Source organism: Scyliorhinus torazame, chromosome 18 (genome assembly GCF_047496885.1).
Source record: "Scyliorhinus torazame isolate Kashiwa2021f chromosome 18, sScyTor2.1, whole genome shotgun sequence".
In the NCBI taxonomy this organism is placed as follows: Eukaryota; Metazoa; Chordata; class Chondrichthyes; order Carcharhiniformes; family Scyliorhinidae; genus Scyliorhinus; species Scyliorhinus torazame.
The window spans coordinates 158,686,188-158,699,191 of NC_092724.1; the positions used below are offsets into that span (position 1 = coordinate 158,686,188).

General features: G+C 52.9%; 1 protein-coding gene across 1 annotated transcript in view; it reads left to right on the top strand.

The window, feature by feature from the left end:
- The window catches only part of LOC140395680 (beta-2-glycoprotein 1-like), a 51,451-nt gene that overhangs the window by 19,279 nt on the left and 19,168 nt on the right, over positions 1–13,004 (top strand). Inside the window, exon 4 of the mRNA XM_072483750.1 lies at positions 7,344–7,420. Within this exon, the coding sequence (XP_072339851.1) occupies positions 7,344–7,420 (77 nt within the window). The remainder of the gene's footprint in view (positions 1–7,343; positions 7,421–13,004) is intronic.

Sequence of the window (13,004 nt, forward strand, 5' to 3'; positions counted from 1 at the left end):
AAGAATGTTTCACGGATGGGACAATGAATGGGGGTGGGGGCAGAGTTTTTGATGGGGGGACAGTGGGGAATGTGGGCGTCGGTACTGGAGGGAGGTGAGTCTCGGAGTTGGGGGAATTAGGATAAGGCCGCAACAGGAGCTGCGCCACAGGGGGCGGGGCTGGCTTGGGAAAGCGCCGGCTTTTTCCCGCGCTAGGGAGGGGGGGAGGGAGGAGCACAAGGATGAGGAGGGATTTCCACACGCGGGGGGGTCAACGGGTAGGCGGGGGGACCCGGGGTCAGCAGGAGTCAGCTGACTTACGGAAGTATTATGGGGGGAGCAAAAGAGCTAGATTTGGATCTAGCGGGGAGGGGGGGGTGGGGAGGGGGGAAGAGGGGGGGACAATTGGGTTGCTGCTGCAATGGCCGAGGGGGAACTGAAAATGGAAGAGGTGGTCGGGGCGGGGGCTCCCCGTCTGGGGGACTAGAGGGTGCGGGAGACGCGGGCACGGGACTGGCCTAAAATAGGAGCTGGCTAGTCGGCAGGGTGGGGGGGTAGCCCCCCAATCTGGCTGATCACATGGAATGTGAGAGGCTTAAATGGGCCGATTAAGAGGGCCCGAGTGTTCGCGCACTTAAAGGGACTGAAGGCAGACGTGGTCATGCTTCAGGAGGCACATCTGAAGGTGGCATAACAGGTCAGGTTAAGAAAGGGATGGGTAGGACAGGTGTTCCATTTGGGGCTGGATGCGAAGAATAGAGGGGTGGCAATACTGGTGGGGAAGCGGGTGTCGTTTGAGGCCAAGAACATAGTGGTGGATAACGGAGGCCGGTACGTGATGGTGAGTGGTAGGTTGCAGGGGACGGAGGTGGTACTGGTGAATGTATATGCCCCGAACTGGGACAACGTTGGATTCATGAAACGGATGTTGGGGCGCATCCCGGACTTGGAGGTAGGAAGCTTGATAATGGGGGGGGGACTTCTACACGGTGCTGGACCCAGCACTGGATCGCTCCAGATCCAGGACCGGAAAGAGGCCGGCTGCGGCCAAGGTGCTCAGGGGGTTTATGGACCAGATGGGGGGAGTAGATCTGTGGAGATTTGCCAGGCCTTTGGCCAGAGAATTTTTTTTTTTCTCCCATGTACACAAGGCCTACTCCCGGATAGATTTTTTTGTTCTGGGCAGGGCATTGATCCCGAAAGTAGAGGGAACGGAGTATTCGGCCATAGCCATTTCAGACCACGCCCCGCACTGGGTGGAGCTAGAGCTGGGGGAGGAGAGGGACCAACGGCCGTTGTGGAGGTTGGATGTGGGACTGTTGGCAGATGAGGTGGTGTGTGGGAGGGTGAGGGGGTGCATCGAAAGGTATCTGGAGGCCAACGACAACGGGGAGGTGCAGGTGGGAGTAGTATGGGAGGCGCTGAAGGCGGTGGTCAGGGGAGAGTTAATCTCCATCAGGGCTCATAGGGAGAAGCGAGAGGGCAGGGAAAGGGAGAGGTTAGTGGGGGAGATTTTAAGGGTGGACAGGAGGTATGCAGAGGCCCCTGACGAGGGACTACTCAGGGAGAGGCGAAGTCTCCAGGCGGAGTTCGACCTGTTGACCACAGGGAAGGCAGAGGCACAGTGGAGGAAAGCACAGGGGGCGATATATGAATATGGGGAGAAGGCAAGCCGGATGCTGGCACATCAGCTCCGTAAGAGGATAGCAGAGAGAGAAATAGGTGGAGTCAAGGATGGAAGGGGAACTACGGTGCGGAGTGCGGTGAAAGTGAATGAGGCATTCAAGGCCTTCTACGAGGAGCTGTATAGGTCCCAGCCCCCAGGGGGAAAAGAGGGGATGCGACGATTCTTGGACCAACTGAGGTTCTCGAGGGTGGAGGAGCAGGAGGTGGCTGGTTTGGGGGCGCCAATTGGGGTAGAGGAGTTGGTTACAGGACTGGGGAGCATGCAGGCAGGGAAGGCCCCGGGACCGGATGGGTTCCCGGTGGAGTTCTATCGAAAGTATGTAGACCTGTTAGCCCCGTTGCTGGTAAGGACTTTCAATGAGGCAAGGGAGGGGGGGACCCTGCCCCCGACAATGTCGGAGGCGACGATCTCTTTGATCCTGAAGCGGGATAAGGACCCACTGCAATGTGGGTCATATAGGCCGATCTCGCTCCTCAACGTAGATACCAAGTTGCTGGCAAAAGTGTTAGCTACGAGGATTGAGGACTGTATCCCGGGGGTGATTCATGAGGACCAGACGGGGGTTGTAAAGGGCAGGCAGCTAAATACCAATGTGCGGAGGCTGCTGAATGTGATTATGATGCCATCGGTGGAGGGAGAGGCGGAGATAGTGGCAGCCATGGACGCGGAGAAGGCCTTTGATCGGGTAGAGTGGGAGTATCTCTGGGAAATGTTGAGGAGGTTTGTGTTCGGGGGAGGGTTGATTAGTTGGGTTAAGCTCCTGTATAAAGCCCCGTTGGCGAGTGTGGTCACGAACCGGCGGAGGTCGGAGTATTTCCGGCTGTACCGAGGGACGAGGCAGGGGTGCCCCCTGCCCCACTGTTGTTTGCATTGGCAATTGAACCTCTGGCCATGGCGTTAAGGGAGTCGGGGAAATGGAGGGGTTGGTCCGAGGGGGAGAGGAGCATCGAGTATCGCTGAACGCAGATGACCTGTTGCTGTATGTGGCGGATCCAGTGGAGGGGATGGGTGAGGTCATGCAGACCCTAAGGGAGTTTGGAGACTTCTCGGGCTATAAGCTCAATGTGGGAAAGCGCAAGCTCTTTGTGATACATCCGGGGGACCAGGGAAGAGGGATAGCCGACCTACCGTTGAGGAGGGCGGAAAGGAGCTTTCGATACTTGGGGATTCAGGTAGCTAGGAGCTGGGGGGCACTGCACAAACTTAATTTGACGCGGCTGGTGGAGCAGGACTTTAAAAGGTGGGACATGTTGCCACTCTTGCTAGCGGGTAGGGTACAGTCGATTAAAATGGTTGTCCTCCCGAGATTTCTTTTTGTATTCCAATGCCTCCCAATTGTGATTACGAAGGCCTTCTTTCAGAGGGTAAGCAGGAGCATTATGGGATTTGTGTGGGCGGGTAAGACCCCGAGGGTAAGGAGGGGGTTCCTGCAGCATAGCAAAGATAAAGGAGGGCTGGCGTTGCCGAATCTGAGTGGCTACTACTGGGCAGCCAATGTGGCGATGATCCGTAAGTGGGTGATGGAGGGAGAGGGGGCAGCATGGAAGAGACTGGAGATGGCATCCTGTCGAGCCTGGGGGCGCTGGTGACGGCACCGCTGCCGCTCTCGCCGACAAGGTACACCACGAATCCGGTGGTGGCGGCAACGCTAAAGATCTGGGGGCAGTGGAGACGACACAGGGGTGCGATGGGAGCCTCGGTGTGGTCCCCGATCAGAGATAACCACCGGTTTGTCCCAGGAAGGATGGACGGGGGGTTTCAGAGCTGGCATCAGGCAGGGATTAGAAGAATGGGGGACCTGTTCATCGATGGGACGTTTGCGAGCTTAGGGGCGCTGGAGGAGAAATTTGGACTACCCCCGGGAAATGCCTTCAAGTACATGCAAGTGAGGGCATTTGTGAGGCGGCAGGTGAGGGAATTCCCGCTGCTCCCGGCACAGGGGATTAAAGACAGGGTGATTTCGGGTGTATGGGTCGGAGAGGGCAAGGTGTCGGCGATATACCAGGAGATGAAAAAAGAGGGGGAGGTTCTGGTGGAGGAGCTGAAGGGTAAATGGGAAGAGGAGCTGGGGGAGGAGATTGAGGAGGGTCTGTGGGCTGATGCCCTAAGTAGGGTTAATTCCTCTTCCTCGTGTGCCAGGCTTAGCCTGATACAATTTAAGGCTGATACAGAGCGCATATGACGGGGGCGAGGCTGAGTAGATTCTTTGGGGTGGAGGACAGATGTGGGAGGTGCTCAGGAAGCCCGGCGAACCATGCCCATATGTTTTGGTCGTGCCCGGCACTGGATGGGTTCTGGAGGGGAGTTGCGAGAACGATATCTAAGGTGGTGAAAGTCCAGGTCAAGCCAAGTTGGGGGCTAGCACTATTTGGAGTAGCGGACGAGCCGGGAGTGCAGGAGGCGAAAGAGGCCGGTATTCTGGCCTTTGCGTCCCTGGTAGCCCGGCGAAGGATCTTGTTAGTGTGGAAAGATGCAAAGCCCCCCAGCCTGGAGTCCTGGATAAATGATATGGCTGGGTTTCTTAAGTTGGAGAGGATAAAGTTTGCCTTGAGAGGATCTGTGCAGGGGTTCTCCAGGCGGTGGCAACCGTTCCTAGACCATCTCGTGGAGCGTTAGACGGAGTTCGGTCGACAGCAGCAGCAACCCAGGGGGGGGGGGGGTAATCTCTTTCTGGGGGGGGGGGGGAAAGAGGGAGGGATAGGGAAGGGGGGGTTCTTCGGGGGGGGGCATCTGAGCCAGAAAATACATAGACTATCCGGGAAACTGATGTGTACGGGAGGAATCCAATGTACAAAGTTGTGTGTCACATTGATTTGCCATGTTTATGTCTTGCTATGCGAGTTTTTTCTTCTTTTTTGTTTGGGGGGGGGGGGCGGGGTGGTTTGTTTATATGGTCGAAAATTCTGTTAAAAATTCTTAATAAACATATTTTTTTAAAAAAGGAAACCCTCCTGCACACATTGGACAAAATCGGACCCATCTAAAGTTCTTGAACTATAACGTTTCCAGTCAATATTTGGAAAGTTAAAGTCCCCCATAACAACTACCCTGTTACTTTCGCTCCTATCCAGAATCATCTTTGCAATCCTTTCCTCCACATCTCTGGAACTTTTCGGAGGCCTATAGAAAACCCCTAACAGGGTGACCTCACCTTTCCTGTTTCTAACTTCAGCCCATACTACCTAAGTAGACGAGTCCTCATCAAACGTCCTTTCTGCCACCGTAATACTGTCCTTGACTAACAATGCCACCCCTCCCCCTCTTTTACCACCTTCCCTGAGCTTACTGAAATATCTAAACCCCGGCACCTGCAACAACCATTCCTGTCCCTGCTCTATCCATGTCTCCGAGATAGCCACAACATCGAAGTCCCAGGTACCAACCCATGCCGCAAGTTCACCCACCTTATTCCGGATGCTCCTGGCATTGAAGTAGACACACTTTAAACCACTTTCCTGTCTGCCGGTACACTCCTGCAACTTTGAAACTTTACTCATGACCTCACTACTCTCAACCTCCTGTGCACTGGAGCTACAATTCAGGTTCCCACTCCCCTGCTGAAATAGTTTAAACCTTCCCGAAGAGCATTAGCAAAAATCCCCCCCAGGATATTGGTATCCCTCTGGTCCAGGTGTAGACCATCCCGTTTGTAGAGGTCCCACCTACCCCAGAATGAGCCCCAATTATCCAGGAATCTGAAACCCTCCCTCCTGCACCATCCCTGTAGCCACGTGTTCAACTGCTCTCTCTCCCTTTTCCTCGTCTCGCTATCACGTGGCACGGGTAACAACCCAGAGATAATAACTCTGTTTGTCCTAGATCTAAGTTTCCACCCTAGCTCCCTGAATTCCTGCCTTACATCCCTATCCTTTTTCTTACCTATGTTGTTGGTACTTATGTGGACCACGATTTGGGGCTGCTCCCCCTCCCCCATAAGGATCCCGAAAACACGATCCGAGACATCACGGACCCTGGCACCTGGGAGGCAACACACCAACCGCGAGTCTCTCTCGTTCCCACAGAATCTCCTATCTATCCCTCTAACTATGGAGTCTCTAATGGCTAATGCTCTACTCCTCTCCCCCCTTCCTTTCTGAGCAACAGGGACAGACTCTGTGCCAGAGACCTGAACCCCATGGCTTACCCCTGTAAGTCCCCCCCCCCCCCGTCCCCCGTCCCCCGTCCCCCCAACAGTATCCAAAGCGGTATACTTGTTACTAAGGGGAACAACCACAGGGGATCCTTTCTCCACTTTGACAATTTTTCCAGCTCCGCGGCTGGTTCAATGGCATTTTGGTAGGTTGTTTGTTAGTTGGGGGTGAGGTTAGGTGTGAGTTTGTTTTTTGTTTTTGTCTCTGTTTGACAGGTTAAAAGGGCCAGGGAAGAAGGTCCCAAGAGAAAGCCATCTTTCGTGTGGTCGCTCAGCTCATGGCTGCCGGAATCAACTTTCTTTGTCTCATTTCCTGTCTTTGGAGAATCCGCAATCCTGAGTGCTCCCGACAGGAAAATTGTTTTTATATATAAGTCAAGATATTGCCCAATTATCTGTTTTCAATGTACAGCTTATGTACTGAAACATAATTGGCAAATATATCTTGCATCTATTTCACATCTCCGACAACCCCCACGCTTTAGATTAGTTCTGTCTTATCAATGCAGAAGAAAACATAAAAATGTCTTCCAAGGCAATGAAACTTATGAAGAAGTCCGTAATGGTAAGAAGATATATCACAGAGCATATTCCAATCTGCTTTATTTCATCGCTTAATTTTATTCAATTCGAGTTTCTTTTTGGGCATGTCACATTCATCAGTCGCACCTTTTGATTGAAGTGGCAGTAATATTGGGATATATTGCACAGGGAATCTCATTGTCTGTATTTTATTGAAATATTGTTTACTATTACTTTTGATAGATTCGATTACTCAGTAAATGGTTTTGCCCCAAAGACGTAGAAGCTGGCTATTTTTATTCCAGTGTATCAAAGGTTTGTCGTAGGTGTTGTAATTTATTGGCAAAATAATTTTATCGAGTCTGAACTTTATTAAAAATTCTATCCTAGAAAGGAATATTTAGTACAATGTCAACACAATGAATGAGGTATAGTTTCTCGTATATCAGTGCTGGCGCACATTACTGTCATGTTCCCTCGGAACTGAAGAAGAATGGGTTGGTAAATGTGAATAGCAACAAGAAAATACACCCACACAGGACTAATGGTAGGGATTGACCCTGCTGTTAAGTTATTTTATGCCCTAAGGAAGCCATACCTGCTTTCTAATATTATCTTCTACATTTCTTTCTCACTGCTTCATGTACAAACTGTGATTGAGAGGGGGGGGGGGGGGTTCCCTTGCCCTTCTTACTAGGAGGTGTGCAGGGGCTGTTCAGTGATGACCCAATTTTCTACCTCCCTTACTTGAGAAGAATGGTTGACCCCCACTGCAAATTTCCGCACAATGCCATGAGATTGGAAATTCAGTAGGGTAGGGGACTAGAGTTGCAAATTCGGGCCTCAGACCCGCTTTCTCCACAGTTGTATTTCTGAAGGTTTCTATTGGTGAGAATGTTAAAATTGAAACTTAAGTGGCTTAAGTTTTGCAATGAATTGCAGAATGCTAATTGTTCCCTCTTGTTTTGTTTAACACTGTTGGTAATCCTAACTTTATTTGTTCAGATACATTCTTAAGGGGTTAAACCACAGCACCTGTCTACATGATGGAACATGGAGTGATCAGCAACGATCCTGTGAACGTAAGCATTTTGTATACATGTTGTAAACTAAGTTTAATCATCCACCCAGATGCATCTAAAGATATCATATTACATACACTACAGTTGGGTAATGGATAATAATTTAAAGAGCATTTGGATGCTCGGTGCTCATGATATGTTAATATATTTTTGAGATGCATAGATGTCCCTTGAGGATTTATAAAGAGAGATGGCTGGGACACTGGGGTTAGTAGGTAGATGACAGGCGTATAGAATGTAGCATTGTGTAAATAAACCAATTATAAAGGAAAAAGATTGGTGTGTAGTTTCATTCTTCATCATATTGCCTGGGACCTATTTAACACTGGGTTAAATCTTTCTCAATGGATGAACTGCAGTGGACCATTATTGATTTAGTGATCAGGAGCCGTTTAAAATTATATCGAATTAATTGTTTTCAAACTGTGTATATAGACAGACAGTGACCCAAGGCCGGAATTGTACCCTGGTCCTTGGCGATGTGCGGCTGTAGTGCCGCCCCACAAACATTTTTTCACAAAGCTGCTGCTTCCCATAAACTAGCAATTACAAGGGCCTTTTGTACCAGAAACACGTTTTTGATTATTTGTTAAGAAAAATATTACTGATGATATAGCAGCTGCTGAACAGTTTGGGAAGAATCAACAAGACAACCGGAGAGCTGAGTTAACTTCCACAGACGTGCGGCATCTCCTTAGAGCTTAATGTGTAAACGCAGTGCATTGTGTAGACTGACCAGTTTTGCACTGGTGTTTCGTTGGTGTCAACCAGTTGGGGTGTAACAATTGGCATCAACACTGCTGGGTTAGAGTACAGGAATTGGGACGTCTTGTTGAAGTTGGACAAGACATTAGTAATACCACACACGGAATACTGTGTTCAGTTCTGGCCACCCTATTATTGGAATGATATTGTTTATTAAAAAATTTATTTATTAAAGTTTTTTAAACACAATTTTTCTCCCTTACAAGCAATAACCCCCCCCGCCCGTAACAAAATAACAAGGAATTGCACTGAGCAAGATATATACATGGCAAAATTGTATATTTACATAGCTTTGTACACTGGCTCTCTCCCGCACGTGCCAGTTTCCCCAGCCCTTCATGTTGTCTCTTGCTCATCCACCCCCCCCCCCCAAGCAATCCCCCATTTCCCCCCCCCCCCCTTCCCAGGACGTCCCCCCCCCGCCCATGGGTTGCTGCTGCTGCTGACCGACCTTCCTCTAACGCTCCACGAGATAGTCTAGGAACGGTTGCCACCGCCTGTAGAACCCCTGCGCAGACCCTCTCAAGGCAAACTTAATCCTCTCCAGCTTTATGAACCCAGCCATGTCGTTTATCCAGGCCTCCAGGCTGGGGGGCTTCGCCCCCTTCCACATTAGCAAGATCCTTCGCCGGGTTACTAGGGACGCAAAGGCCAGAATGCCGGCCTCTTTCGCCTCCTGCACTCCCGGTTCGTCCACTACTCCAAATATAGCTAGCCCCCAGCTTGGCTTGACCCGGACTTTCACCACCTGAGATATTGCTCCCGCCACTCCTCTCCAGAACCCCTCCAGTGCCGGGCATGACCAAAACATATGGACATGGTTCGCCGGGCTCCCTGAGCACCTTCCACATCTGTCCTCTACCCCAAAGAACCTACTCAACCTCGCCCCCGTCAAGTGCGCTCTGTGGACCACCTTAAATTGTATCAGGCTGAGCCTGGCACACGAGGAGGAGGAATTAACCCTACCTAGGGCATCAGCCCACAGACCTTCCTCAATCCCCTCCCCCAGCTCCTCCTCCCATTTACCCTTCAGCTCCTCTACCCCTCTTCTTTCAACTCCTGGTGTATTTCCGACACCTTGCCCTCCCCGACCCATACACCCGAGATCACCCTATCTTGAATTTCTTGTACCGGGAGCAACGGGAATTCCCTCACCTGTCGCCTCACAAACGCCCTCACCTGCATATATCTAAAAGCATTTCCCGGGGTTATCTCAAACTTCTCCTCCAGTGCCCCTAGGCTCGCAAACGTCCCGTCAATGAACAGGTCCCCCATTCTTCTAATCCCCGCCCGATGCCAGCTCTGGAACCCCCCGTCCATCTTCCCTGGGACAAACCGGTGGTTACCCCTGATCGGGGACCACACTGAGGCTCCCATTGCACCCCTGTGCCGTCTCCACTGACCCCAGATCCTTAGCGTTGCAGCCACCACCGGACTCGTGGTGTACCTTGTCGGCGAGAGCGGCAGCGGTGCCGTCACCAACGCCCCCAGGCTCGTTCCTTTACAGGACGCCATCTCCATCCTCTTCCATGCCGCCCCCTCTCCCTCCATCACCCACTTGCGGATCATCGCCACATTTGCTGCCCAGTAGTAGCTCCCCAGGTTTGGCAGCGCCAACCCTCCTCGGTCCCTACTTGGTTCCAGGAACCCTGTCCTTACCCTCGGGGTCCTATTCGCCACACAAGCCCCATTATACTCCTATCTACTCTCTTGAAAAAGGCCTTGGTGATCACGATGGGAAGGCACTGAAACACAAACAGAAACCTCGGAAGGACCACCATTTTGACCGACTGCACTCTACCCGCCAGCGAGAGCGGTAACATGTCCCATCTTTTGAAGTCCTCCTCCATTTGCTCCACCAACCTCGTCAGATTCAGTTTATGTAGGGCCCCCCAACTCCTGGCTATCTGGATCCCCAGATACCGAAAAAACCCCTCCGCCCGCCTCAGCGGTAGGTCCCCTATCCCTCTTTCTTGGTCCCCTGCCTGTAATGCAAAGAGCTCACTCTTCCCTACATTGAGCTTATAGCCCAAAAACTCCCCAAACTCCCTCAGAGTCTGCATGACCTCCACCATCCCCTCCACTGGATCCGCCACGTACAGCAACAGGTCATCCGCATATAGCGACACCTGATGCTCTTCTCCCCCGCGGACCACCCCCCTCCATTTATTAGACTCCCTCACTGACATGGCCAAGGGTTCGATCGCCAATGCAAACAACAGGGGGGACAGGGGGCACCCCTGCCTCGTTCCTCGGTACAGCTGAAAGTACTCCGACCTCCGCCGGTTCGTCACCACACTCGCCACCGGGGCTCTGTAAAGGAGCTTAACCCAGCTAATAAACCCTCCCCTGAACCCAAACCTACGCAGCACCTCCCAGAGATACTCCCACTCTACTCGGTCAAAGGCCTTCTCCGCGTCCATAGCTGCCACTATCTCCGCCTCTCCCTCCTCCGACCGCACATTAGTGTTTAATTGCCTGCCCTTTACGAATCCCGTCTGGTCCTCGTGGATCACCCCCGGGACACAGTCCTCGATCCTCGTGGCCAGCACTTTTGCCAACAACTTAGCATCCACATTGAGGAGCGAGATCGGCCTTTGACGATCCACATTGCAGTGGGTCCTTGTCCTGCTTTAGGATCAAAGAAATTGTCGCTTCCGACATTGTCGGGGGCAGGGTCCCCTCCTCACTTGCCTCATTAGAGGTCCTCACTAGTAGCGGGGCCAACTGGTCTACGTACTTCCTGTAGAACTCCACCGGGAACCGGTCCGGTCCCGGGGCCTTCCCCGCCTGCATACTCCCCAAACCCTTGCTCAGCTTCTCCAACCCAATTGGTGCCCCCAAACCAGCCACCTCTTGCTCCTCCACCCTCGGGAATCTCAGTTGGTCCATGAATCGTCTCATCCCCTCTTCCCCCGCTGGGGGTGGGATCTGTACAGCTCTTCATAGAAGGCCTTGAATACCTTGTTTATTTTCGTCGCACTCCGAACCGTGGCTCGCCTTCCAACTTTGACTCCCCCTATTTCCCTTGCTGCCATCCTCTTACGGAGCTGGTGTGCCAGCATCCGACTAGCCTTTTCCCCATACTCGTAGGTCGCCCCCTGCGCCTTCCTCCACTGTGCCTCCGCCTTCCCCGTGGTCAACAGGTCAAACTCCGTCTGGAGCCGTCGTCTTTCCCCAAGTAATCTTTCCTCCGGGGCCTCTGCGTATCACCTGGCCACTCGCAAGATCTCCCCCACTAAACTCTCCCTTTCCATTCCCTCTGTCTTCTCTCTATGAGCCCTGATGGAGATTAGCTCTCCCCTGATCACCGCCTTCAACGCCTCCTATACCACCCCCACCCGCACCTCCCCGTTGTTGTTGGCCTCCAAGTACCTTTCGATATACCCCCTCACCTTCCCACACACCACCTCATCTGCCAGCAGTCCCACATCCAGCCGCCACAGCGGGCGTTGGTCCCTCTCCTCTCCCAGCCCCAGTTCCACCCAGTGTGGGGCGTGATCCGAAACGGCTATGGCCGAATACTCCGTCCCCTCCACCCTCGGGATGAGCGCCCTGCCCAGAACAAATAAATCTATCCGGGAGTAGGCTTTGTGCACATGGGAGAAGAAAGAAAATTCCCTGGCCTGCGGCCTGGCAAACCTCTACGGGTCCACTCCCCCCATCTGATCCATAAACCCCTAAGCACCTTGGCCGCCGCCGGCCTCTTTCCAGTCCTTGATCTGGAGCGGTCCAGTGCTGGGTCCAGCACTGTATTGAAGTCCCCTCCCATTATCAGGCCTCCTACGTCCAGGTCCGGAATGCGCCCCACCATGCGCTTCATGAATCCAGCATCATCCCAGTTCGGGGCGTATACATTTACCAACACCACCCACGTCCCTTGCAACCTACCACTCACCATCACATATCCCCCTCCATTATCCACTACGATAGTCTTGGCCTCAAATGACACACGCTTTCCCACCAATATTGCCACCCCTCTATTCTTCGCGTCCAGTCCCGAGTGAAATACCTGTCCTACCCATCCCCTTCTTAACCTGACCTGGTCCGCCACCTTCAGGTGAGTCTCTTGGAGCATGGCCACGTCCGCCTTCAGTCCCTTTAAGTGCGCGAACACTGGAGCCCTCTTCACCGGCCCATTCTGGCCCCTCACGTTCCACGTTATCAGCCGGATTGGAGGGGCTCTCCCCCCGCCCCCCACCGACTAGCCATCTCCTTTCTTGGGCCAGTCCCGTGTCCGCGTCTCCCTCACCCTCCAGTCCCCCAGCCGGGGGACCCCCGTCCCGACCACCTCTTCTGTGTCCCATTCCCTTTCGGCCAGTGCTGCAGCAACCCTTTTCCCCCCCCCACTTCCCCCCCGCTAGACCCCTGTCTAGCTTTTTTGCTCCCCCCATAAGTCAGCTGACGCCTGCTGACCCCGGCTTCCCCCGCCATCCCTTTGACCTCCCCGTGTGGGAGTCTCCCAATCAATATACATTCCTTCGTTCCCCTTCCCACGCACGGGAAAAAACCCCGCGCTTTCCAGAGCCTGCCCCGCCCCCTCTGGCGCAGCTCCTGTCGCGGCCTTGTCTCTCTCCCCCAGCCCGTGTAACATTTCCTGCGCGTGATTGACCCCCTATATACAACAACCATCACACATCAAACCTCAAACATCCCCCCCACCCTCACAAACCCTCAGTTAGAGTCCAATTTTTCAGTTTGTATGACGGTCCATGCCTCTTCAGGCGTTTCGAAGTAATAGTGTTGGCCCTTGTATGTGACCCACAATCGCGCTGGCTGCAGCATTCCAAATTTCACTCCTTTCCGGTGCAGCACCGCT